This window comes from Emys orbicularis, chromosome 4 (genome assembly GCF_028017835.1).
Source record: "Emys orbicularis isolate rEmyOrb1 chromosome 4, rEmyOrb1.hap1, whole genome shotgun sequence".
Taxonomy (NCBI): Eukaryota; Metazoa; Chordata; order Testudines; family Emydidae; genus Emys; species Emys orbicularis.
In genome coordinates, this window is record NC_088686.1 from 123904711 (window position 1) to 123932616 (window position 27906).

The 27906-nt window shown below is 55.8% G+C and overlaps 1 protein-coding gene across 1 annotated transcript in view; it reads left to right on the forward strand.

Annotated features, from left to right (window-relative positions):
- SYT7 (synaptotagmin 7) overlaps nt 1–27906 on the forward strand; it is a 122272-nt gene that overhangs the window by 18561 nt on the left and 75805 nt on the right. The window contains exon 4 of the mRNA XM_065403362.1: nt 22664–22767. Within this exon, the coding sequence (XP_065259434.1) occupies nt 22664–22767 (104 nt within the window). The remainder of the gene's footprint in view (nt 1–22663; nt 22768–27906) is intronic.

The following is a 27906-nucleotide window of genomic DNA, read 5'->3' on the forward strand; positions in this document are numbered from 1 at the left end:
GCAAAGACTCTGTTGAGCATTGTGAAGCATAGAGAGAGAGATGCCCATCCTCAGAGGCGTAGCGAGCGCCCTCCGTACCCTCTGACCGGAGGGGGCCCCGCAAGGAAGGGGGCTCCTAAAAGTGGCAAAATAAATACCGCATTCCAGTTTCTGCATTGTAAGGGGCCCCGCCCGGACATATGTTTGGAGGGGGCCACGTTCTTTGTTGCTACGGCCCTGCCCATCCTTTTCCCACCCCCACCCCCACCATGTTGGCTTTTCATCTGAAACATACCAACCCAGAGAGGGATGCCAAATTGACCGGACTGAGGTCCCAGTGCCCTGAAGTGCTGGGATGTCACCACACTCAGCAGACACTGACGAAGGGAGATGGGGTAAATTCCACTGCGCTCAAGGAGTGTCCCTGCATGGGGAAACTGAGGCATAGAGTGTGGGAGTGACTCGCTCATGGCCACACAATGACTCAGTGGCAGAGACAGGCCTAGAACAAAGATCTGCTCCCTAGTCCTGAGTCTTCATCAGTGTATCATCTTCCTTTCAGGGTCATTAGCAGTCAGTCTCTCTGTGTTCTAGGCCTCCAGGTACTGCTCCCTCTGTGGTAGAGAGCTGGTCTCTGTCTGTGTTGGGTCCCATGGAACTGCCTTCCTGCTTCTTTGGGCCTACAGGGCTGGTCTGCTGCTGCCCTGGGTCCTGAGGAACACATCTCCTGCTGTGTCAGAGACCCAGAACAACAGGAGACCAGCCCCCTAGGCTCGGAAAAGCAGGAGACCTGTTCCTCCGGACTTGGCACAGCAGAAGACCAGCTCCCCATGCCTGGAGCTATCAGAAACTGGTTCTTGGAGGCCTATCATAACAGGTGGCCAAGGACCAGTCTCCACCAGCTTCAGACCCAGGGAGCTGGTCTCTATCTGTCCTGGGCCCTGGGGAATGGGTCTCCCCCTGGGCCAGACCCAAAAAGCTGGTCTCTATTGTTCTGGGTGCCTGAGAATGGGCTTCCCACAGCTTCAGGTCCAGGGAGCTGATCCTATCCCCCTTAGATTTCCTCATCAGGAAGTGAGATGGCTAAACCGCAGGATGAGTATGTCTTTTGCATGCTCCCCATTGCCCCGATGGGATGGGGGGCCAGGTGTAATTCTCTCATCACTGGGGAAACACCAACTCCCTCTCTAAAGATCCCGCGGATTGCAGCTGGTCAGCCAGAGGCCGGTCATTGCTGCCGTGACGCTGGCTGGCTGGGGCCCCCAGTTCTGAGACTCTCGGCTTGCGTACGTCCCTCCACCTTAGGGCTGGCAGGAAAACAGGAATTCCAGTTTGTGAAAAATGTCAGGGCTTCATTCTCCCTCAGGGTGAAACCTGGGACCTTTCAAAATTTTTCATGGAAAAACAAGAGAGAGACAGACCCAAAGTAGCCAAGATCCTGGCATTTGGGCACACAGCTGGGACACGGGACACCTTTGAATCAGGCACAGCAGGGGAAGATAGGACTCCCACCTCCCTGCGGAGTGGCGTGTGTGTGTTTACACACCAGTAATTCCATCCTGGGCCCGAGAACCCTTCCCAATGAAAGCATCCTCAGACTTGGCTATTTCTGTGACAAGTTTGGAGAAATGGGTGTTTTCTGATGCAAAAAGTTTCATCGCAAACTTCCCCACTGGCTACCTCAACCTCTGTGCCTGTCCCCCTACCTGTAAGAGGGGGTGCCCATGGCACAAGGTGATGTGGAAGCGAGCCATGCAGCACTGTCGCCCAGGGTCGCAGAGAGCTCTGTGCACAGCTCTTGGAGCTCTCAGCTCTGTTCCTCCTGGAACTTCCCCCTAGACTGATCTTTGCTCTCCTTCCTAGTCAGTCCCCTGTGGTGCTGTCAGTGCATGCTCCCTGCACAGGTTTCCCGAGGACAGCATGCGTCCTGCTGGATCAGGGGAGGCAGTGCTTCCACCTGGAAGCCTCTTTTAAAAAACCTCTCCCCCGATCTTCTTGACTTTTTTTTTTAGTGTGTGTCTCTTTTCAAATGTCACCACCGCCCGTGTGACAATGGCAGGGAGGGGAGGCGGCGCAGCAGCTGCCAGCGGCAGTAGGGGAACAGATGGGAGCCATTGTCTCCATTTGGTACCATAATCTGAGCCGTGTTTCAAAATGTCACAGACGGGCTTGGCTTTTTCTCTTCTTTCTCCTGTCTCTTTGCTTCCCTTTGTCCTCCCCTTAAAACGCAGGCGGAACAGACATCAGGAATCAATTTGGGGGCATTCTGCCTCTGCCAAGCACCGGGCTGCTCTGGGAAGAGGGTGTCAGAATTGGCTCTTTCTGCCAGAGCTCCCTACACAGCCTGCGACTGGGCAGGCTGCAGCATTTGGCACACAGACTGCAGGCTCCATTTCTGAGCCACTTGGCTTTCACAACAGCAACCAGGCACCTGCAGGACAAATGCTATTCTATCCCCTGGCCTGGGGCATGTGATGGGGTATGTTGGGTTGGTGCCAGCAGGTGGCACTCTTTCTGCTGTTGGCTTGGGTTGCTCTGCCAGTACAGTGGGACAGGGGGCTGCAACAGTGGCTAGAGGATGAGAAACTTCCCTCTTGTGCCAGCTGGGGGCGCTCTGGGGGAGAGGAGCCTCCCACCTGAAACGCTGAGGACTGGAGCCGTGTTAGCAGCAGGGGGCGCTGTCGTGGGGTGGCTGTGAGTCTGTGCTGTAGTGCAAAGGGGAAAGTGTTTCTCCAGGACTGAGCGTGGGGATTAATTATTCATGTTTATTATGGTAGGGCCTATCAAAAGTGGGGCCCCATTGTGCTAGGTGCTGCACAAAACCAGAGTAGGAGAAGGTCCTTGCCCTGAAAAGCTTACAATCTAAATAGACAAGGCTGGGGTTGGGAAGAACCGCACAGCAGATGGCTGCCATGGTGGCCAACAGCAGGGTTTGAACCCGCAACCTCCAGAGCTAAAAGCAGGAGCTGGAGTGGACCAGCCAGGACTCCCAACAGTGGCTGTTGTAGACTCGTACCCTCTGCAGATCAGGCACAGTGGGGGCCTGTAACACACACTGTGCACTGGGTTACCCCCTCAGCTGCTTGGGGTGAAGTCATCCCTTGGCCCACCTGTCAGGAATGGCAGTGTCTCCATGGCACCAGCAGGGGGTGCCTTCAGCTGCTTGGGGTCATGGAAATGAGGGGGCATAGCAAGGCCCAGGAGTCCCTGGGGCAGAACATGCCTTTCCTAGCAGGCAGTTTGACATTGGTAGATACAAATTCTCTTGCCGGGGAAACACAGGCTGAGAAATCTTTCTTCACAGCTCTGCAGCCTCTAATCAAAGCAGCCGAGCGTCTCTCCCTTCTTTATCCCATGGGGCCTGCGCTCGTCCCTCCCCCTCACCCCATGGTTCATGGGGGCGGGGACAGATCCCTCGTTTGTAGCCTAAATGCAGCCTGTGTTGGAGGAACTCCTTTTAGCAGTTCAGTGCCTCGTGAGTGGCACCGTAAATATCTGGTTGCCTCCTCCTCAGCTTTCATGTCTAGCACAGGCTTCGCGGGGGGGCTGGTGAAATAAAGAACCGCAGCCTCGTGTGAAACAGGAGCAGAGAGGGAGGGCTCAGTACAGAATGGTGCTGGCAGCTGTGTGGGAGCTGGGCTGGTGTTGGGGAAGGGACACAATGTCTAGGTCCTGCACCCCAGGGAGGGCCACGGTGGCTGTTGCCTCCACGATGGAGGAAATCCCAGCCAGACCCTGTCCTCATGTGACGAGGCAGGGAGACAGCTCTAACCGGAGTCTTTGAGGGCAACAGCTCCAGGGGGAAGCACTTGCCATGGCTTCCTGAAGGTGTTGGCTCAAGGGCCAGACATGGCACATGAGGCTGGGATGGTCAAAGGAACCTAATGGATCCAGGCATCTGACTCCTTAGGCTCCTCTGAGAATCCCAGCTCTGAAAGCAATGCCTTGTGAGCCCTGCAGTATCCCGCCCCAATGGCCCCTTGGATCCAGTGCTCGTCTCTTCCCCCAGCCCCCATGGGGCTGATCTTCTCCTGCAATAGTGCGGGTAGTGGGGCTACGGCAGATCCTTCGCCAGCCCATCCGTGAGCACAGCAGGCGTCAAAGGGGACATCAGGTCCAGTTCTGCTCATGCTAGAGAGAGACTTCAAGCCCCAGCTACCGGAGTCAGGTGCCTGCATACGAATCTCAGTCCCCAATGTGAGCCCTTAAAATGTGACACACACCCCCATGGCACCAAACCCAGAATGTTATTCTCCGACACCACTAAGGAGCGTCCCCCACCCCCACCTTCTTCTGTTTAAAGCTCAAATGGTTTTTAAGCCCATCTCATGATTTCTGTGGGCCCGGCTCATGAGTTTTGAAGCCTCAGGCAATGCTGGCTCGGCACCAGGCTTTTGTTGGCCAACCCCATCAACAATACCAATGTGTCGCCCCTGACAATCCATGACCCTTGCCCACTTCCGGTTAGATACCTTTAGTGTCCACCAGTTGGCGCTATGCCACACTGGCCCAGACAGTTTCTGTATCACCGTGCTGAGAGCCCCTGGGGGATAAGCCTCCAATATGGGGTCGACTAGCTCCATTGCCTCTAACTGGGCTGGATGCACTAACCAGCTCCCAGGAGGCTAGAGTGGGTGCTATAGCTGCATTAGCAAAACGTAATGGGGCCAGAGAGACCGTGAAAGCAGCCGCTGTTCTCCACTAGCTACCACCTGGAGACGGGAGCCCCCAGCTGGGGTGTGCAGGGGGAGGGGTTGTCCCTCTCAGGGCAGGAGTTTCAGTTCCAACGGGAAGCCAAGGACTGAAGGGCCGTGCTTGCGGCTCTCCCTGTCCCCGCTGTACCCCATTAACCAGCAGCGTCTGCTGCAGGCATTCCTTGGGCTCCAGTCAAGCCATCAGCCTTTGTTACACTGTGTTCCGTCAGCTCTGCCAGCAACAGGGCTGCACCCGGTGCCAGGGATTTAGGAGCACGCTGCCAGCCCCACACAAGGGAGCACTGGTCTCTGCTCCCCACCAGCAGGCTGAGACTGCTGTGGGGCATGGTCAGGGATCACCAGAAACCCCTCAGAGCATCCCCTCCCAGAGCACAGGGCTGGCGGTGGCTCGGGCGCGCTACTTGGTTGCTTTCTCCTCTGGGATCTGTCCCTTAGAGACGGGCTCGCGCAGTGGGATCTGGATTTGGAGCCAGGGTCGGTGGTCAGAGCCAGGGTGTGGGCCGGGCCCAGGGAGGGTTTAGGGGGAGGCTTAGGGCACATCAGGGAGGGGAACTCAGCTCTCGCTAGCTAAGCATATCGCAACAGTGGGAGGCCAGGCTCGGGATGGTCCAGGGCTCAAGACACAACACAGAGTCAGGTTCGTGGTGAGCCCGGGCTGAGGGTGCAGAAGGTCTCAGATTCTGAGGCCTTCAGGGAGTCTGGGCTCAGAGCCCGTCCGAGAGGAAGGCACAGGGGGAGTTGGGGCACACCCTGAAGTCCTGGCTAAGGGGAGTTGGGCCTAGGACCCTTGAGGGAGTCAGAGGCCAGGGAAGTGGGAGGGCTTCGGGCCTAGCAGGCAGTGCAGTGCTGAGAGGGGCGGCCAGGAGGGAGGCAGCTGCAGGCTGCCCCCAGGGCACAATCCCTCTCGCTAAGCAGTGCTGTTTTCCTTTTGACAGTTCAGCCCTGCTTGTGGACACTCGTTTATCTCAATGATTTACTGTTCATTACCAAACCCCATTAAAGATTCAGGCTCCCCGTGTGGCAGTATGAAAGAGCTGTGCTTCCCCATCCCTCCCCTCCCGCCTTCCACCATGCACCAGCGCACCCAGGGGCTGCTTCTTCAGACAGCCCGGGAAGCAGCGCCTGCCTCTGAGAGTGCAAGAAACGACATCCAGCCCCTCATGCCCTGCTCGAGTCCCGCACGCCCCATCCAGCCCCGCACGCCCTGCCCAAGGCCTGCATGCCCCATCCAGCCCCGCATGCCCTGCCCAAGGCCCCCACGACCTATCCAGCCCCGCACGCCCTGCTTGAGGCCAACATGCCCCATCTAGCTTGGTCACAGGCTTACAGCAGTGTTTGCAGAATATACAATCATGGCCGGCTAAGCCAGACTGATTAGAGAGAGGGAAGGAGGAGAGGGATAGGAAAGAAGAAATAAGGCAGGGAAGGAAAAGGGCTCATGGTGGGAAACAAAGTCTCATCCCATGTGCGGTTTGGGATTCAGCCGGAGCTGGTGGAGGTGGTGATGGATTCTGTGTCGCTCTGTGTGGCCTGGTCTGGTCAGGACACATCAGGCTCAGGATCATGAAGGCCCAGGAGACAGCGGAGGTGGCGGTCAGGATGGTGCAGCTTGCTCCTGTTAGGCAATCACCCCCTCAAAGTCTCAGTCGCAGGGAGCGATGGGTGGAGTGATCCATCCCCTCATTATTTTGTCCATCACTTAGGCCACATTTCCGACACACCCGTGTTCCTTCATTGATTTCTGGTTCCACACTTTTCTTGTTTACCAGGCATGATCTTCACACAGTCCTTGTTATGGCAGGGGGCCGTTTTGGACGCAGTCTGTCTTTCCCGCCCTTGCACCATTTCCCATCAATGTTTGTGGTTACAGGTTATGGTGACAGTTTATGAACTTTCACTCACTTTTTACAGTGGAGCTCAGCTCATAATTAGGATAAATGTATAAGCCCAAACTGGGCCGGCTCTGGCTTTTTTGCCGCCCTAGGCAGAAAAGCCACCGGCCGCCCCCCCCCCCCCCCCGCCCCCCCCCCATTGCGGCAGGGGAGGGCGCCGAGCCCAGCCGCGGGCCCACAATCCCCGACCGGACGGAGCGCTGGGGGGAGGGCGGCGAGCCCGGCCGGGGCCCCGCTCTCCCCGACCGGCCGGAGCGCCGGGGGAGGGCGGCGACCCCAGCCGGGGCCCCGCTCTCCCCGACCGGCCGGAGCGCCCTGCCACGCCGCCCCCCTCCAGGCGCCACCCCAAGCACATGCTTGGTGGGCTGGTGCCTGGAGCCGGCCCTGAGCCCAACTGTCACCCCATCTAGCCCCACACACCTGACCAAGGCCCAGGTGTCTTCATCCAACCCCTTCAGCACCGTCAAACTGCAACCGTACCCATTCCCTCCCAGACCGCATCGTGTACAACTGGCCTATTACAGCCTGTCTGGCATCACTCTGTGGCCCCCACCCTCAGCATACCCTGCTCAGAGTGCGATCCCCCCATCCCCCTGCCATATCCTCTCAGGCCCACAGCCTGCTCTCCCACCATGCCCCGGGTCCCCTCCTCCAGACACATTGCCTCTTCTGAACTTGATTTCGGCTCTCCTCTACCGGTAGTGTATTCCATGGGCCAGATTCAGCCCTGATCGAGCAGATTGCGTTCGCTTTAGTGGGTCACACCTGCTTATACCAGAGCTGCCCCTGGGTCCACACCAAATGAGATGTTTTACCTGCACTCCCTTCCTCCCTCGGGATGTATGTGAGCATTACTGGATTGGCCTGGGGTTGGGAATAATACTTGATGCTGCTAGAGACCATCCATGCCCAAAGACCTGAGACAGCTTTGCAAAGGTTAGTGGATCTCAGTGGCTGTTTGCTGTCCAGATTGTCACTAGATCATCTGCAGTTGGGAGGCTGTTGTCCTTTACGTGGGTATGACTTCTCCTCCCATCTCCTGCCTCTGTCCAGAAGAGAGAAGGAGAGAAAGGATGAAATTAAACAGGACAGAAGGAGAAAGAAGCATCCAGAACATGATGGAAGGAGTGTGGGAGGTTGCTCTTCTGCAGAGGGTTATTAATAAAAGCTGAGTCTGTGGTCTAGGAATAGCTCCTCTGTTGTGGTGACACAGCGACGGAGTCGTTAGTGTAATTCGCTGAGGTCCCAAGAGGCTGCCCCCTCGGGCCAGCACTGGAGAAGTGGTGACACATTGGCTCAGGGAGAAGATCAGCACACTACAGGAAGCTCCGGGGAGAAGGCCGACAAGCCGTGGGCAGCTCTACGTGTGTCACGGCCAATCAGCTCTCGGGTCTCGGCGGTGAGAATGAGATAACGTTGGGAGGGTGACAGCCAGCTCCCAGCAGAAGAGTATTTACAAAGAGAAACATGACAGCATTCAACAGTGAATGCGCTTCTGCCATCCAGTCATATGGGCCCAGGCTACCCCAGTGCTGCTCCCGCCACCCAGGCGTACGGCCCCGTTCCAAGTGAAGTGTCCTTACAGGGGAAGGCAGGCAGGACTGGGAGCCGAGGTCCTCCTGCACCATGGGTTGGAGTCTGGCCATAGCCTGGCATCTGACCCATGGATGTGCTGGGGGCGGGGGGAGTTCCCTGTACCCTGCCTGTAGCTGCAGGAGCTGATGAAAGGGAGAGATCTGGCACGGGTGCCCACTGAAAGTGGGACAGAGATGTGCGCTAACTGGCAGCCAGGAGTGACGAGAGCAAGAGATGCATCATTAATCAGACAAAGAGCTGTAGCCTCCCCGTGGGCCCCTGGAGCCTTAGACAGCTCACGCAGTCTTAACAGCAACTAGCCAGGTGGGTTAGTGTTCCCGCCATGACGGCGTGGTCGGCCCCACTGAGGACAGTCCCTGGTGCATGGGGAATGAGCCCGTCTGGTATCGGGCGGTGCTGCAGGGTGGGTGAGCGCTCGGATATGAGGGCATGGAGGGGCCACACGGAGAATTGGAGCTGTTACCTGTGCTGTAGCAGGGCCATGCTGGCCAGGCCACACCAAGTGATCTCAGTTGCTTAGGCGGGTATCAAGCCCTCAGAGCAGCCATCCAGGCAGGTGCTGGGACCCTGCCAGTTCCCCAGGAGCAGCTGTTTGTTTCACTGGGGCGCCGTCAGCAACCCCACTGCTGCATTCACTTAGCTTGGCGAGTGCTGAACACAGCCCATGCAGTGGCTTCCCAGTGGGGAGCAGAGTTCTGGAGAGCAGCAGCTGGTGGAACTAGTGCCCTGCTTTCTCCCGTCCTCCGCTGGTTGAAGGCTAGAAGCATTGGAAATTGTCTTGCCACCCTCTCCCCGGGTCTCCAAGCACGGTGCAGGTGGCAGGCATAGCTGGAGGCAGACTCGCTGGAGCAGTGCTGGGAGCTGGGGCTGGATGGTCTCTGCTGAACCATGTGCTCTGATGTACAGGTGCAGAAGCTGCGGGTGAGGGCAGACGGGCTGGTGGCCAGATGTTGTGTTCACCAATAGACAGCCGCTGAGCTGTGCTCAGACATGTCCTTACTGTATCTGCAGCCTCTGTATGTGCTGGTCTCTAGGACAAAGATGGTTGCCCAAGCGTCTGAGGCCTCGCACTGTTGGAGACCTTAAACTAGCAGGAAACACAGTGATCCAGCTCTTTCCGCCCTGCCAGTCCTATCCCCAGAGGGCTGAGTGTGCTTGGCATAGCTGCCCAGCCTTCCCTGCTGGAGCTGGGCTTGGCAATGCCTCTACTTCCTAGAGTGACAGGTTCAAGCCCCGCCAGGGGTAATGCAGCTTTTCACTGGTAGATGAACCAATGACACCTGAGGTTGCTTCTGCTCTGCACTGAAGAGCCCATAGCTGATTTTGCAAGAGTTGGGCCTCACCCCAGTGTCCTTGGAGAAAGCCTCTCTCTCCGGCTCCTGTTCAAGTAGTTCTCTCTAGCTGTAGGATCTGAGCATCTCATGACATTCACTGGATTGATCCTCCCCTGTGAGGCAGGGCCGTGCTATCATCCTCATTTCACGACTGGGACACTGAGACACAGAGAGGGGCAGTGACTTGCCTATGGTTAAGCAGGCAGCCTACAGCAGGGCAGGGAACTGACCCCAGGTCTCCCAAAGCAAAGGCTGGTGCTCTAACCACTGGGCGAGCCTTCCTCTCCTGTGCGGAGAAGGGTGTATACACCAGCGCTGTTGGTGTCGATGTTGTAAACCAGCCAGGCCTGGAGCTGCCAAGACACGTTCCTTTGTCTCTGTGGGCTTTGGACCAGGTCCTTTGTAGCGACTCCATAGCCATGTAAAGCAGAAGAGCAGTGTTTATTGTCAGCGCCGTCCCACAAGACCCAGTCCCAGGCCTCTGCTTCTTGATGCTCTGCATCCCGCTCCACAGAGGCATCCCTGCTGTGCTGGCGAGGCTGCAGGAGAAGGAAGCAGGTGAAAGCCCAGGGGGTGTCTGTTGTGCTACATCATAGCAGGGGGCACAGTTCGGGTGATCACAATTATGCTCTGGCACATGAGGGCGGATAACCCTTAACTTGTCATTGGCATGCAGGGGCAGCCCCAGTCACTGCCACAGCTGCCCTGAGACAGAGAAACGGCTGATCCCTGGGTGAATTTCATTAAACTATTTGCCTCGATAACAAGGGTGGCTGGTGAATGAATGATCAGTTATTATTTAATATTTATATTGCAGTAGAGCCTAGAAGTCGGGGGGGGGGGTGATGTTTGCCAGGCATTGTACAAACCCAGCATTATGATTGTGATGCCAAGCAGCCCTACCAAGATGGGGGCCTTGTCGTGCTAGGTGCTGTACAAACACCTGGTGAAAGACAGTCCCTGCCCCTCAGAACCTACAGTCTCAATAGGAAAAAAACGGGGGATAGAGAAACTGAAGCACAGTGACTCGTCCATGGTCACGCAGCAGGTCCGGGGCAGAGCTGGGAATGGAATTCAGCTCTCCTGACTCCCAGCCCAGTGTCCTGTCAGCCAGGCCAGGGTGGCAACTGGCAGATCTGGCCCATGGGACGATTCCCTGAATGCCTCTGCCCCCTCACCCCCCTGCAGACCTGCTCTACAACATGGGGGTCCTGCGCATGATGTGATCTCGCGCACACCATCCGCGTGAGGTTGCGCCACGTGGAGGATGCCGGTGTGTAATGAACAATTTTCTGTGTGTGGCCCGCAAAGGTGCTTCACACAACTGCATCCAGCCCAACATGGCAGGGAAAAGGTTGGACGTCTCTGCATGCAGCTGCCCATAGGAAGAGCCTGTCCCTGCTCCACAGCTCTGACGTGGACAAGCGAGTTCCACAAGCTGTTTCCGAGCTGTGTAAAGCAGCAGTGTTTCCTTCCACCCCAATCATGTTCGTTTCCCCTCGGTTTCACAGCCTGCTTATCCGATGAGAGACGGTGCATGGGGCCTTCTCATTGGTGTGCAGAGCCCTCTCTCTCGCCCTTCTCCTTCCTCATCTAAATAGCCCTAGGGAATCTGTCCTGCCTGGCTGGTGTGAGGGCTTTGCCCCAGCCCTGCTGCCAGCTTCCACACACCCCCTCCCCAGCATAGGGGGCTTGGCCAGGGTGCAGGGCTGTTCTCTGCTTCCCTGCGGCCCTCATGCATTGAAGCAGCCTTGAGGTTGCTGTACTTTGCACTAGCAAGGGGCCAGCACAGCCCCAGAATACAGGGAGCATTCTCAGCTGGGGTACATTGCCATAGCTCCATGGACTCCAGTGGAGCTACACCAGTTTACGCCAGCTGAGGATCTTGGCCCAGCACACAAGTGGCTTAAAGCCACATTACATCTGCCCCAGCCCTGCCCCACTAAGCATCAGACCCTTAGCATTGGTGCTGTCTGTTCCTGTGAACCCCTCCTTGTGCCTGCACTCCCTCTCACTGCCAGTCTCCTGCTCTCCCCTGTTCCTGTTCCCTGCTTCAGAGCTGAAGGAAGCGGAGTCGTGCGGCTGCTGGATATAATGGTGTTCTCCTATTTTATATTTGCTCTCTTATGCCCTGGCCTCACGTTCACACTGCGCCTAGCACATTGTTTGCTCCCCTACCCCCAACCGCTTCTGTGCATTCAGCAGCAGGCTTTATGGAGCTGTCTGCGGTGACGCCTCGGTCTCTGTCCTGAGGGGTTATAACTAATTCAGAACCAATCAGGGTGTGAGGAGTTTAAATCGTTCCTTCCACGGGGCATTTCTTTGCACTTGTCTAGCAGGAATTTGGCCTGCCGCGTTGTTGTCCAATTACATTGTTCTCTTCATTCCCTTTGGATGGCTGTGCTGCCCTCCAAAGTCTGCTAACCGAAAGCATTCTGTGCCATCAGCAAGATTGGCTGCCTTAATATTCAACTCCCATTCCAAATCATTAATAAATCTCCTGGACACCGGTCCTCGTCCTGGTCCATGGGGCACCCTGCTCTGAATTCCTGCTCACTATAGTGGCGGTGCATTGTGTGTGTGATGGCAGGGTAACGCCATGCCCTAGGTGGGTCGTTAGCAATGGGGATTGTACCTGGGCTCTCTCCGTCTTAAGGTGTGAGCCTCAACTGCTTGAGCTAAAACACCTGCCTCAGTCAGCTTAGCCTGAGGCTCATCAATCTCTGTGTCACAGCCACTACCAGAAGAGGACAAAAGTGCCACACGGTAGGACCTAGAGGGGCCCCATTGTGCTAGGTGCTGCACAGACACAGAGCGAGCGACCATCCCTCTAAACAGAGGAATAGCAATGATTCCCATTGTACAGATGGAAGCTTAGGCACAGAGAGATTGAGTGACTTGACCAAGGTCCCACAGGAAGTCTGTGACAGAGCTGGGAAGTGAAAGCTGGTTTCCTGAGCCTTGTCTGGTACCTTAACCACTAGACCAGCCTTCCTTGATGAGAACTGGCCACTTATTTTTCCTTTGGGGCCTGATCCACTGCTCAGTGACATCAATGGGTGTCTTTCCATTGATGTAACAGGCTTTGGATCAGGTCCTTATTTCTGACAGCCCACTTTGAAACCATGCTAGGCCTTTAAACTCTCACCCCTGGGTTCCTGAGCTTCCCAGCCATCTCCTGAGTGTGAATGATATTGCCGCCTGCTCCTCCCTCAGTCACTGTCTTAAGCCTTTAGGAGGGTCCTGGCTTGTCCTTAGCATACCACACTCAACTAGGTCCTTTAAAATAATCACCAATGCTTCCTGTTATCCCTGTGTGTTGTCCTTAGGCAGCGCAAAGTATATTCCTGGCCCCAGGAATTTCACCACAGACATTGACGAAAGGCCTGCAGACCTGTAATATAATAATAACCTCCCCGCCCCCGAAGTAATAAATATGTCCCCGCCAGTTGAGCGCTAGGGGAGGGCGTCTGCTAGGGCTGTGCCACCTGTGCAGAGAATGGGACTGATCCGTCCCTTCGGAAGCTGAAGCTCGACAAACTCAGGTTAGCCACGTGCAGATTTTTAACCCTGGGTGCTGGAGGCGGGTGATGAATCATGGGAACAACTTGCCTTGGGACGTGGGGCTCAAAGTCCTTAAAGCAAAATGAGGGTGTCTCCCTAGTTCAGCCAGGAGCTACGTGCTTGAGGTAGGAATCGCTGAAACTCTCTGGGCTCTGCAATGCAGAGGTCAGCTTCGATGGTCCCCCGGGGGGAGTGCACAGGTGCAGTGGAGGGCAGGCATGTGGGGCTGGAACAAGGCAGCCCACTGGTTTAAGGGCCAGGAGGCCCTGGGCCAGAAAGCCCTGTTAATTAGCCCTGCCCTGCTACACCTGTGTTGGGTGTCGGACTCAGGAGGAAGCGGTAGACAGTTGGCTGGAGAGGACAGCAGAGGGCTGTGATGAGGAGCACAAGGCTGGCAGAGGGTGGGAGGCTCCAGGCAGGGCCGGCTTTAGGCTAATTCAACCAATTCCCCTGAATCGGGCCCCGCGCCCAAGCCCCAGTACAGCATACCGGCAAGAGCCAGTGCGCCGTACCGGGGTGGCCCGGCTTCCCCAGGGGGCAATTTAAAGGGCCTGGGGCTCCTAGCAGGGGCTGGAGCCCCAAGCCCTTTAAATTGCCACCAGAGCCCCACTGCTGGAGCCCTGGAGTAGGGCTGTGGGGCTCTGGGGGCTATTTAAAAAGTCCGGGGCTCCCGTTGCTTCTACCGCCCCGGCCCTTTAAATAGCCGCAGGAGCCCCGCCCCTTCCCCAGGGCTCCCGCGGCTATTTAAAGGGCCAGGGCTCCAGCTGCCTCTGCTGCACCCCCTGCCCGCACCATCCCCGCACCCCCTGCCCTGCCCGCAGCCAGCCCCATCTCCAGCCAGCCCCTGCTGCACCCCCTGCCTGCAGCCAGCCCCTGCTGCACCCCCTGCCCTGCCTCCAGCCCCACACCCCCTGCCCTGCCCGCACCCCCTGCCCTGCCTGCAGCCAGCCCCTGCCCGCAACCAGCCCCTGCCTGCAGCCAGCCCTGCACCCCCTGCCCTGCCCACAGCCAGCCCCTGCCTGCAACCAGCCCCGCACCCCCTGCCCTGCCTGCAGCCAACCCCTGCCGCACCCCCCTGCCTGAAGCCAGCCAGTCCCACACTCCTCTGTCTCCAGCCCTGCCAACCCCTGCCGCACCCCCCTGCGGCCCTGCCTGAAGCCAGCCAGCTCACCCCCACACCCCTGTCTCCAGCCAGCCCCGCACCCCTTGCCCTGCCTGCAGCCAGACCCTACCTCCAGTCAGCCCCTGCCCTGCCTCCAGCCAGCCCCATGTCCACTGGTGCCCTGCGGTTTCCAGGGCAATAACCCTGCATACCTGCTTCAATGAGGGGGGCAGGGAGCAGCTGGGACCCACACGTGCACAACACGCCCAGGGAGTGGCGGGCACCCACACATGTGAAACGGAGCTCATTAATAACCGATCAACAGCATATATGACGCAATGTACATAATATATAATTTTATTATTTATATAGTTATGGAAAGTAAATAATACATGGAAGAAATGAAAGGCTTTTTTTACATGTTTTTTTTTTTTTAGTCATCCCTGCTGGGGCCCCGCCAAAAATGTTCAAATTGGGCCCTGCACTTCCTAAAGCCAGTCCTGGCTCCAGGTCAGGAGCTGGGAGTGGCTGCTCAGGAGAGGGCAGAGAGCAACCCAGAGGAGCCCAGGAGGGAGATAGAAAGGACCTGGGCAGGGAGAAAGCTGAGCACAGAGGGTGGGCAGAAGAGTGACTGAATCAGAGGAGAGAAGACAGACCCCTGGGGAAGCAGGGGCTGGGCTACGGTGGAGACTAAGGCAAAGACTTTGTGTTGTGTGTGTTTGGGACGTGGATGCCCTGGGTGGGATGGACTTTTGTTCAGAGAACAAAGACACTGTAGCAAGTCACCTCTGTGGCAAGAGGAGGCTGAAGATCACTGTGGGGAAACTGAGGCAGGGTGCAACAGCACTGGGTCTTCCTGTGAGGGGGGCACTCCAGGATGGTGAGTCTCGGGACCAGGGCATTGATTGCAGTAGGGGGGCAGGTGTAGCGAAGGGCAGGAATTTGTCCCTCTGCAGTTTTCAAACCTGGGCACCCCACCTCAGCAGGACTCCAGCCCAGCTCCTGCTTACATTCGGGTAACTCAGCCAGGCATTTGAGCCCCTAATAGCCGCTGCTGATGGATGCTGCCGATGCCCAGCTGTGGGATTCCAAAGCCACATTTGAAAATCAGCCCTGGCCCATCTGTGCTAGTTTCCTCCCTCTGTTCCTGGCACTGATGTGTAGGTCTCCGGTTGGTCAATGCCAGCATCACCCTTCGCATCCTTGTTTTGAGAGGGACCCGGGCCTGGCTGCTCTCCAGTGCACCAGGAGAGTGGCTGTTTTGAATGATAAATTACACCTTTTTGTGAGCGGCTCAGTGACTTTGTTCCTCGGCTCCTTCCGAGCCCTGCAACAAACGCCAGCCGTCCCCAGTGATTTATGAACGGCGCTCAGCTTACGGCTGTGGGGCATTTCCCTTCACAGGCCCCACTTCTGAGTGCCAGGAAGAGTGACCCCATTGGGCTGGAGTTTGTGCCGCTGTCCCTCTGCGCAGCAGCGAGTCATTAGTGTTGCCTGGTGAAACTCCCTGAGGCTGTTTTAAGAGACCCAAATGTGTGGGGACAAAGCTGTCACCAGGGAAGATACTTGTCAGATTTTTTTTAGGGCTCAGATCACTCAAAACCCAGCTTTATTTAAAAACTCCAAGCCTTGCAGGAGGAAGGCAACTACTGACCCGACTTTCACTAGTGTCAAGCACCCTAGAGACCCCATCGGCATCAATGCAGGTAGATTAATAGATTTTACGGCCAGAAAAGACCATCTAGTCTGACTTCCAGTGAGTCACAGACCACAGAACGTCCCTCAGTGATTCCAACGTCTGGCTCATAACCGCTGGTTGAGCTAGAGTATGTCTTGTTCCCAGTTTTGATGTAAAGACTTTGAGTGACGGAGAATTCACTCACCTCTCTCAGAAAGCTGAGCCAATGGTTCCTAACCCAATTTCCAGTGTGACTTAATTTAGCCTCCGTGTCCACTGGCTCTGATGTCCAAATAAAGCCCAGAGCGATGAGATCCAGCTTAACACTGCTGGTTGTGTGAGCCAGGGGAAGTCACTTCACTCTTTCTGCCTCTGGTTCCCCATCCGTAAAATGGGGAGAATAATTCTCGCCAGTGGGGCTGTGACGCTTGCGTGGGATCTTTGGGGAGTGTTCTAGGAATGCAACGTCTGTTACTGGTCAGACGTTTCCTTCAGCTAAAGCTTCCCGCTCACCTTCGACGCGTTAGAAGAAATGTTTCTTTTGGAGGAAAGCTGGGAGCATTTGCAAAGCTGCGCAGCCTGTTGGCCCCCTGCCGTTTGCGCCCAAGTCTCACCTGGGATCATCCCTGTTTCATTGTGCGCTTACACAGCACCTTCCTCTAAGAACCTCAAAGCACAGAAAGTCTCCTCAGGGAGATGGGGCAAGTAGAATTATAATAGGGGTCACTCGCTCTCGGCTGAAATGCAGCCACCTCGGTGGTGGGAAAAGGCAGCTGTTTCTCCACAGCATAACAGTGAGCAGGTTTTAGGGGGTCACTAATAACCCTCCATTTCTTTATGGCTAGATGGAGGCAAGGGAGAACAGTCCTGAAACTTTTTGTGTTGTAGCCTGGGGTCACGGTACAGAAAAGGTTGAGAATCACTGTTCCAGGGGGTTATAACTGCAAGGAAACAGAGTTCTCTTCTCTTCCCTGAGGTTCCTATACCGTGCTCATCGGAGTGTCCGAGCGCCTTCCAATCATGTGTTACCCAATGTGACTAACGTGTCCCGTGTTTGTTCTCTCCCCAGGGGCAGGAGTGTATGCAGGGGAGTGTCCTGTGTGGTGGGGTTTTTCCATGTGCACGTTGCTCTGTATGTCAGAGAAGGCAAAGGCAAAGAAACGCACCTGGCACTTGGAGCGGAAGCTGGAGGAGGTTTGGGGTGGTCCTTCGTTCCTGGGGGAGTTCATTCCATGGGCTGGGACTGGCCCCCAGGAAAGCTCTGTCTCCTGCACAGAGGAGCTTTACCCTGATTGGGGAGAGTTTATTTGGCTTTGGAATTTAGCCAGGACCTGGGGACTCTTCTGGGCATGTTTCTGTAGAGGAGCTTTGGTGACCACAAGAGGCCAGAATGCTGACCTTTACTCCTCCAGCTGATCCGATTTCACCATGGAGTAACTCCCCTGAGAAGTCCCTGTAGCTGCATCAATAATCGGTTTGGCCCAGTATCTCCAGCAACACAGGTTCTCTTAGCACCATGCTGGGACTTCAGCTCACAACAGACTCCAAGAGGAAAGTGTCACATTCTGCATCACCAGCCAGCCGCACTGCCTCTGGCAGCCTGCCGCTGCTCCATGGGGCCTGTCTAGCCACACTCTGGCATCTGACTGTCTGAGGCCGCCTGATCAAGCATTGACCCATCTCATCCTGGCTGTGCCTGGGAGAACCAACTGGCCCGCCTGCAAGGCGTCATATCCCCAGGCTGTCTTTTCACCTGGCCATGGAGGCACGATGCAGCAGACAGACACGGGGCGGGTGTGCGAACACCAGAGGGATGTTCGGTTGTGCAAGCGGAGAACACACTGAGATACAGCAGGAGCAGCCCCGACTGCTCTGCATCCTCCTTGCAGACCTGCCTGGTGTGTCCTACCCCTGGTACCTCCTCCATGAATGTGACTATATCTGATCATGTGTCTCAGCCCTGGCCAGCTCTGGAATCTGACATGCCCCTAGGAAACCTGCAGCATCCCAGGACTGACGATTTACAGGGGCTGGGGGAAGGGGGTCATGGCTCTGTGTTACCGAGATCATTCCCCTTTGTGTTCTCACCATTGGGTCGGAGGAGGGCTAGTCTCAGGCTCTGTGCCTGATCTGAGGCTGGGAGGAATCTCTGCCCGTGTTCCTGCTGATCGTCCCCTACGGGAGCAGAGGGGGCCATGCCAGTGACTGGCTCCCCCACCCCTGCCGAGCGTGCTAAGCATGCGCAGGCTTCCCCACCTTGCCACTGCCTTGGCATACCAGTTACACAGGGCGGTCCTGCGCTGCCGTCAGCCCTGCTCCCTCTCGGGGCTGAGGCGTGTAGTTTGCAGCGTGCGTCGGCAGGTGGGTGGGAGCAGGGGGCAGGAACCTGGAGAATGGGGTGCGAGCGAGGGTGGAGCCTCCCACTCTGCGATGGTGCACGTGGGACCAACCCCATAGACACCCCCAGTCAGTGGGAGGTCCAGGATCACCCTGTATGACAAAGCCTGAGCCAGAGCTCTGAGGTAGGTCTCATGGGATAGCACGGAGCGGAGCTGATGTTTGGCTGGACCTCAGGAGCCAGCTCCTAAGAGTGGCATGTGTATGGCGCCATGAATTATTAATAGACTATTATTACAGCAATTAATTATTCATTAGCATTGATGATTATTTAGACAGCGCCTGAAGTGTGTGTTACTAGGCCGCAGAATGACCTCCCCGCGAAAGTGCTGTGACCTCTCCCCCCCCTTCCCTTCCGCCCGCCCCCGTCGCTCAGGGATCTGAACACAGGACAAGGCGTGGGCAAGGGGCTGCCGGGAGCAACCCTCAAGGGGGAAGAGACAGGTGTGTCTCCAGCTGTGCTTGTGTGCCAAATCCTGTAGCCTCTAGTCAACCCAGAAGCCCAGCCCCCGTCAACAGGAGCTTTCCCTGCGTCGGTGCTGCGCGAGTCGGCCCTGTGAAGCTGGGATGGTCGGTCAGTATCATGGCGGGGGGGCTACACATGTAACGCTCTCCGTTTCACACACCGGCATGCACAGAGATCTGTGGCCTCAGCCTGGCTCCCTAGCAAGCACCCAATTGGGATTTGTTTGCGCTGCCACCTGGCTTTCTTGTTGTAGGACGTGGGCTCCCAGGGAGCGTATCGATGCCCGGGGCTGCCCAGGTCTTTCTCGCTCTCCCTTGTCAGCATCGATCCCGCAGTGCCGGGCTGGCACCCTGCTGAGCCCAGGCAGCCTTTCCCCATGATGGGAATGTCAATCACCCAATGGGGGAGGACCATCAAGAGGAGACCTGGAGTACAAAGCCCTTTGCTGTAAGGTGGCTGGCTCTCACAGGCCCCAAAGTCTGAGGAGACTGAACGGCTCAGAGGATGTGGAATGGGGTGCACCACCTCCACCCCTAGGTCCCTGTTTCCAGTCAGGCCTAGGCTTATAGCAGAGGGTCAGGGTTCCACTAAGGGCACCGTGGCAACTGACATCTCTGTTGGCAGAAACAGCCCTCTGACATGGGTCAGGGATTCTGCCCTCCCCATCCCCGCTCCGAGGCCAGGCTAGCTAGTGGGGCAGTCAGGGGCGCTTGCGTTGCTGTGGCCCAGGCTATAGACCTTGCCTGGTGAGGGGAGAAATGTCTGACTTTGGGCCTGGGCATCCTTCCAGCCTCTTCTCCCAGCCCCACCTCCACTCGCAGACGTTTCCTAAAGGGGAAGCAATAAGGGAGATAATGGAAGGGTTCAGGAGACAGGGAGAATCCGGCTTTCAGGCTTGAGTAAACAAAGGTGACTCATCCCCCAAAGCCAACATTCAGGGAGAGCCCAGACAACACAGCCGAGTAATCAGGCCCATTTGCAATGAGATTGGAGTGATGCAACGCAGATGCTGTGGCAGACCTCCCCCGGGATGTATTGTCACTTAGGGGAATGCACCGTGACCAGCAATGAAATTAAAGGCCGATCCCTGCCTGGTGTAAATCCATTGCACTAGAGGTGATTCACCTAGCAGCACAGGGCCTGCCAAATACCAGGCCAGCAGTGCCTCTAGCCAGCTGTGCTGTGTCCAGCAGCGCTCAGTTCCACGTGCTTCCCCCCGAATGGACTGCTGCGCACTAACTTGCCTGTAGCGGAGGTCTCTTTCTAGCCCCAAGCTGTTAGTGGAGAGCCTGGGTCTTGAAACATGAGGGATTGGGTTCCCAGCACTTGTGGGGAGCTGGCTCTTCCTCCTTGTTTGCCAGCTGCTAAGTTACCATTTAAAAAGCTAAAAATACATGAAATACTTTCTGAATGGGACTCTTCCATGTGAATAAGGGCAACAGTTGTATGATCATCAATAGGGGAGGGGAGGCGGAGCTAGGAGATGGCCAATGGGAGGGGAGCAGGTTCACATGCTCTTTACTGGGTGGGGAAGTGCCCATGAGAATCGTTCAAGGATAGAATTTGACGCCTCTCACCATATATTTGTATCACAGTTGGTGTAACTGTGGAGATGCTTAATATTCATATACATGTCTAATCCCTTTGGGAGTCTACTAAGCTCTTGTCCTTCCTGACATCTTGTGGCAAGGAGTTCCACAGGTTAATTACACTTTGTGTAGAAAGGTATTTACTTTTGTTAGCTTTAGATGTCTTGCCTTTTAACTGAGTTGGATCTGCCCTAGTCAAGGCAAGTGAGAGCACCGACTTTATCCTGTCTGTATTATTCATCGTTTTATAGACCTCTGGCATGTCTTTTCTTATTCACCTCCTCTCTAAACCAAACAGTCCTAATCCTTGTAATCTCTATGCACATGGAAGTCTTTCTATGCATCGGATCATTTCCATTGTCCTTCTCTGGCTCGCTTCTATTTCTGTGATATCCTTTTGGAAAGGTCTAGATGCTGTATTGTTTGGTGATAGATGGCTACAAATGAGGTGGGTAGATAGATCACCCAGAGTGGCACACAGTATTCCAGGTGAGGGCACATCACTGATCTACAGACGGCGTTAGAATAGCTGCACTTTTATATTCTATTTTTCTTTATCCCTTTCCTACCTAAACATCTTGTTTGCAATTCTGCCTGCCTGCCACTGCGCACTGAGAGGTTCCCATTGAAACGGCTGCGATGGCGCCTCAGCCTTTTTCCTGAGTGGTTATGGTTAATTTAGAGCTCATCATGGGGTAGGAGTAGTTCAAAATGTTCCTTCCAACATGCATTATCCTGCACTTATCTCCGCTGAATTTCATAGCCCGTTGCCTTGCCCTAATCTCCTAGATTCACTGAACCCTGCTTTGCGGCTTCTGCTAGTATTCACTCAATTAAATCAGTGCCGTGGCAGCTGCAGACTTTGCCACTTCACTTTTCAGCCAGGCGTCCTACCAGTGGATGGGACATTGAAGCACGACACCGTTAGCCATGTCAGAAAGGGAGTGGTTGTGCCTGCCCTTTGCTTTCGGTCTTTAACCCAGTTTCTAATCCAGGACAGTTTACCTCTCACCCTGTGATGACTTACCAGTAATTTCCTTAAAACATCTTGTGATGTGCTTGGTCACAAATCTTTTGAAAGCCCATCAGCCATGCCTCCCTTATATACTAGTTCAGTTGTCCTCAACCCTTTCCACCCTCTCCTTCTGTCTAGCCAGCCCCCTCCTGCTGTTTAGAAATATGGGAAGGGCAGGTTGACTGCAACACTCTGTTACCTATTGATGACACACACACTGTCAGGCCCAGAATCTCTGCGTTAGTTAGTTGACTCCTCCAGAGAACTTCAGTAGATTGGAGAGGCACGTAATTCAATCTGCCAAGGGATGAACTGCCCCATTGTACTTTGTCAGCCATGTCTCGGCAGCCTGGCACATTTTAGAAAATAAACAGATCAAATGACAGAGTGAATCCTCACTATCATGCCTTGTATGCAATGCATGGTGTCTGGCTTGGAGATGGGCTATCCCACTGCAATGTGATCTACTCAGTGGACTGTACCTAGAGAGGAGGTTCGATATATCTGGCTACAATGTCTTGTGAGATCCACGAACAAGCAGGGCCCTGGCTTGGCCTGACACCTGACGTAGTTTGTTGTGCTGTATTTGTATGTGTGTAACCGAGATTATAAACTCTCTGGGCAGGGGCTGTTCTCAGGGAGTGTTTTTAGAGTGTGGGAGCCTGATCTGGACTGGAATGCAAGTGCTGCCCTAATACACTAACTAATTGTGAGCCAATGGCTCTGATGTACAGACTGCATTCTGTCTGGGTTAGGATGGACCAACCCTCATTGCTGGGCATCCCATGTAGCACCGTGTCTGGGTGGCTGTCGCTGGTGGCTGTCCCACACTGCTCCCTCCGTCTGGGTGAGGATGGGGGGATCTCGATGTCGGGCGTCCTATGCATCTGGATGCATGCCTGGGTAGGTGTTCGGTGTAACACCTCATCCTTTGAGGCCACAGCAGGGTGGCCCTGAGGGTCTACGTTACCATCAGGTGTCAGAGTGGAATGGGCACTATATTGGGACATGAGCCATGGTGCCAGAGTTCAAGTGCTGCAAGATGGGGGTGGGTCCATGTGCTCCCATGTGTGGCTGGTGACCTGTCCAGACTCTGTCTGACCAACCACATGGCCACTGCCATCCCCAGCGATCTGCCCGTGCTGCCTGTCCTTCTCCCCAAAAGCTGAGCTTTCCCCAGCATCCGTGCCTGGGATCGTCCTGCAGGGACTGTGCAGGGGAGGTCGGCTCAGGACAGACCAGACCAGTGGGAGCTTTGTGTCCCTCCCTTGCCAGCCTTGTTCTGCCTGCTCTCCCCCTCGCCAAGGGGCCTGACCCTGTGGTTTCCTCTTGCCAGGAGTGCCCTCCCGCGATGTCCTCCTGGTCTCAGCCATCATCACCGTCAGCCTTAGCGTCACCATCGTCCTGTGCGGGATCTGCCAGTGGTGCCAGCGCAAACTGGTAAGTGCAGTGACTCGGTGGTGGTGGGGCTCTGCTGCCCGAGGATTGTTTGGGTTAGGAACAGCTGGGGGGTGAGGCTGCCCCAGGCGGGGGGTGAGGCTGCCAGGTGGCAGGTAACAGCGGGGATTTAATTACACCGCTCGGGGCACGGCACGGGCAATCCGCGCTGCAGCAGCGTCATCCACGACTGTGGGGAACAAGAGCAGCATGAGGCGCAGGGCAGGGAAACCAGGGCAGCCAGGAGAGGAACAGCCACCCAGGGCCAGGGTTCGGCCAGAGAGGACCAGGGATCAGCAGAGCCGCTGGTTTTAAGCAGAGAGGGAGTTTGGGGGAGCGTCTCCTGAATTAGGAGTGTCACGCCCCAGAGCTGAGACTCCACAGTCCCCGGCGATTCCTCACTCACCTGTAATGGTAGGACCCCAACCCAGCCCCTCACCAAAGCACAAGGGTGGGACCACTCCGGAGACCCCCCCCCTCCACTCGTGCTGACCAAAGGGCAATGTGGCTCCCGCCCCCAGCCTCAGCTGCTGCAGCTTCCTTCACCTCTGAACCACAGCTTAGAATATAACACAGCCAGCAGGCCCCCTGTCGTCCGTCCGTCCGTCCGTCCCCAGAATGTGGGGCACCCCCAAACTCAGCGCAGTCACCCCCTGCTCCCTGCAGAACTTGGGGCATCCCCAAACTCAGAGCAGCCACCCCCTGCTCCCCGCAGAACATGGGGCACCCCCAAACTCAGAGCAGCCACCCCCTGCTCCCTGCAGAACATGGGGCACCCCCAAACTCAGAGCAGTCAGTAAGGGAGGGATCTCGCTGCTAGAAGCCCGGGTGCTGTGCGGTGCTGTCGCTGACGTGGTTGGCTGGCTCGACCAGGTACAATACCTGGCAGTTTCCTTTCTTTAGATTTCTCTCTCTCTGTCCTTCTTCCCACCCTGGATCAAGCCATGGGTCTAGCAAGATCCTTCTCCCAGCTGTACCTGAATTCTTCAGAGGAAGGCCAGTCCTTCCCAGACTGCATGGGGGAGTAGGGGCAGGAATGCTTTCCTGGCCCATGCAGTGGTGTGCTTGAGCTCTCAAACATGAGAATGTGATCCCCTGCTCCCCCCCCCCCCACACACACACACACAAGGCCAGCAGCTGGGAAATCTACACTCCCCCTGCCTGGAGAGGGTCGGAGCACTGAGCAGGGACCAGCCCTGGGCCCCTCTCAGGCCCCACTTTGCCCCGCTGGGTTTTCTTTTAAAGACAGGGAAAGCAATCGAGATCAAAGGAAAGGGCCGAGCCTGGAGGTCAGGCTTCTCTGAGCCCCACACCACACTATGGCCTGCACAAGGCCAGCATCCATGGGGAGTCCAGGCACACAGCTGACCAGGAGAAGACATTGGCCAGGCATTGGGGGGGAGAGATAGCTCAGTGGTTTGAGCATTGGCCTGCTAAACCCAGGGTTGTGAGTTCAATCCATTGGGGGCCATTTAGGGAACAGGGGTAAAAATCTGTTTTGAGATTGGTCCTGCTTTGAGCAGTGGGTTGGTCTAGATGACCTCCTGAGGTCCCTTCCAGCCCTGATATTCTATGATTCTATGAATGTAGTGGGCTAGGCTAGGGTGTTCAGTTTTGTGCAACTAGAAATTTGGCAACCCTACGAGAGGCCCATGTGGTTTCCCTACCTTCCTGGAGGGGTCAGAGTCTCCAGCTGCCCCCTACATTCCAGGCCTACTCTCCCCCAGGCTGGCTGTAGATCCTCAGGTGCCTCATCCATCTGAGCTGGGCCTGTACCTCTGCCCCTCTCCCCATGGAGGAGACAGGTACTCCTGGCTTTGCAGCCTCCTCACACCTCCGCCAGCACATGCCTTTCCCCACACAGTCCCTCACATATATACCCGGGGCAGAGGGTGTCATGCCCAGCCACCTCCTGAGTCCTGCAAAATCTGGCACGTGGCACCAGCAGCTGGCTGTTGGCTATGTGCTGCCTGCTGATGGAATCAGGGCTCTCACCGGCTCAGGGCTTGGATCTGAAGAATCTAAGGCTCTGCCCTCAGTTCACCCTAGCACTCACCTAATACCTCGCAGAGCCCCCTTCCCCTGTACCGTGTAGGAGGCGTGGTTGGGAGATGCTATTTGGATAATTCGTACTCATGGGACTTTCTTCAGTTCCATGTGACAGCTGCTGAGAGCCACTGTGCCCCTGATGGAGGATGGGCAGGGATCCTGGGGCAGAGTTAAGGTGATTGTCAGAAATTTAACCATGCAGTTCCTGAGTTTGGAGAGTTTTTAAAACACCTGTAACTTTCCCCTAATATTATTTTACAGGGCACTTTATTTTCAGACTTAATTCTGGTCTAACAAAGCTTAATCTCAGGGAATAAGATGTTTCATTTAGACACACACTGATGCTGCTCTTTATGCCTCTTGAAATTGGAAACTATCAAGGCTTGATTTTCCGCCTTCCCATTTCTAAGAATGCACTTGCCTGTCTGAGAAGTAGCAGCTCTTCCATTCACCTCTGATTGGGGTAGCAGTTGTTTCATTAATTTGGAATCTCAGCAAGATCCTTTACTTATTAATTCATTCAGATTGTTAATTAAATAGCAGAGTGACAAAATGTAACTTTCCTAACAGCAGCCCTCGCTTTCCCCAGCAGAAAGAAAGTTGCTTGTTATGAAAATCAACCGCAACCAAATAAATCTAATTGAGCTCATGGGGTGTCGGGGATCAGGAACAAACTGGGGTATGAGAGTGGGGGGTAAGATGCTCCCTCTTCTGTGTAAACAAAACTGCACATGATTTGAATAAGGGGGGCGGATACTGAGGGCCCAGCGTGAGGCGTAAGAGGAGGAATTGGGGTACAGGGCAGAGGAGTTTAATTAGGGGTGCACAATGAGATGTCTACGGAAACACATTGGGGTATGCAGTGAAAGGCATAAAGGAGGTAATTTGGGGTGCACAGTGGGAGGGGTAAGGGGAGCCACTTGGGGCGTTAGTAACAGGTAGAAGAGCAGTCAGTTGGGGTTCACAGGGGCGGGTTAGTAGAGGTGCCACCCCTGGATGCCCGGGGCCCCTGGAGTCCCGTCCCACAGTGACAGCAGTACAGCCGTGAGAGGCATTTGCTGAGTGAGGCTCTATGGTGGCGGCTGCAGCTTTTATTTTGCTCCTTCGAAGATGTGATAATTAAATGTTTGGGTGAAAATGTTTGTACAGCATAAAGGGAAGTTTTCGAAATAAATATATATATTGGTGATGCATGGTAATGAGCTGGCCCCGCTCCTGCTCCGCTCTGGCTCTGCATTGGCATGAGCAGCACAGGGGGAGGCAGGCTGCACAGCATTGCTGCGTTATCCCCTAATGACGCTAATGAATGGACCTGCGGCCCCCACCCCCGTGGTTCCCCACAATGCCCTGTGGGCCCTGCCTGGCCAAATTTCCCAGAGTGCCCTGCAGCCCCCACCCACCCCAATTCCCCACAGTGCCCTCCTGGCCAGGATTCAGTAGCACATTCTCTTTCGTTTCCCTCTGCCATGAAGCCTCTCTGTGCACGGCTGAGATTGGAAAGTGGGTCAAGTGCTCTGAAGGCGGCTATTTTTGGGGGGGGGTTCATTCTCCAAACAACAAACACCGCGCTAGAAATAATGTCACCTCCCCTTTCCGCCTGCCCGGGCCCGAGAGGGAGAGGCAGGGCACCAGGAGCAATTAAAAAGCCATAGCACCTTCTTTTTAAAACTGGCGTTAAAAGGAGACAGCATCTGTCTTTCCAGAGGAATGTTCCTAGGATCGTCTCCCTGCTGCACCTTCACACGCACAGGCAGCTCTCCTTCCCCAGCCCTCCAGCAGGTATCAGCGCGGCTCCACCCCAGCTTCTATCTGCCAACTCTCTGGCTCCGTCACCCCACCGCCCGGATCCAGGCTGTTTGGCTTCCCGTGATTTATGGCCGGGGGAAGCTGGCATGTGGAATGTCGAGGAGGGCCGAGGATGTTTACATTCACAAACAAGGGAGTTAAGCGGCGATACTGCCACATTAATAAGTAAAGCCCTGCGGCCGGGAGCCAAATTAATAAACCAGGCAGCCTGGGAGGAAGTGAGATGAATTGAAGAGCTCCCCGTTCAGTGGTAACTGGGCCTGGGGCCAGGTTCAGAAACACTTCAGCCAGCCGCACAAGAGAAACAAGGACTCGCCAGGAGGGGAAGGACAGCCCTGGCCGCTGCCTGGGGCCAGCTCTCCAGGCTGCCTGAGGGTAACCAGAAGGGATAGGTAGCTAGGTGGCTGGCTCGGTGGGGTCGGGGAGCCGTGGAGTGATCAATTGCCTGCGGTGAAGGGTGGCTTCCTCGTCCTGAAGACTCTGCCACTGTTCCCACCCCCAACACCCTCCCTCCCTCAGAAGCATCCTGTTCCCAGTACCCAGGCCAGTGCTCTGGAAGGTGATACAGTTCTGCCTGCATAAGCACTGCAGGGCCAAATCCGTGCCCAATCAGTGCCAAGCCAGAGTAGCTGGGCTGGGCACTGAGGACAGAGGGAGGAATCCTCTCCCAAGGTCACAGAGCCACAGCCCCCAACAGGTCCCCTTGGTAGGCCGAAGATCCATGCCAGGGTGAGGGGAGTCTACTGGCACTCCCCAGCCGCCCAAGTATCTACCTGTCTCTCCTGAACCATAGTTACCCCCCGTCTGCCAGCCAGCCGGTCTCCTCCCTCACCCAGACATCCAGACCACTATGCTGAGAGAGCATTGCCTGGCTGTCAGCAAACAGAGCAGTGCCTCCCCTCCATCCAATCCAAGGGAGATGCAGGAAGAGCTGGGCCAGCTCAGAAGTATCTCTGTGTTATAGCAGCAGCAGCACCTGACCACTGGCTCTCCTCACCCTGCTTCGCCTACTCCGACTCCTGTCTGGCTAAAGGGAAAGAGCCCTGGCAGGTCCACTAGCTTCTCCGGGGCTAATGAGAGTTAATGCAGACGCTGCTGCCATGTGCCACCTGTTGGGAGCCTCCCGTGGGGACCAGGAGCAGCAGCTGATCAGAAGGGAAGGTCACAGCCGCCGCAGTCCGTCAGTATGCACGCGCCAGGGAGCGCAGGCAGCACAGAATGCTAACGAGTGAGTCCGCTCTTCCAGCGGGCTAAATTTAGAAGCAAAAGCAAGAAGGTGAAACCCTC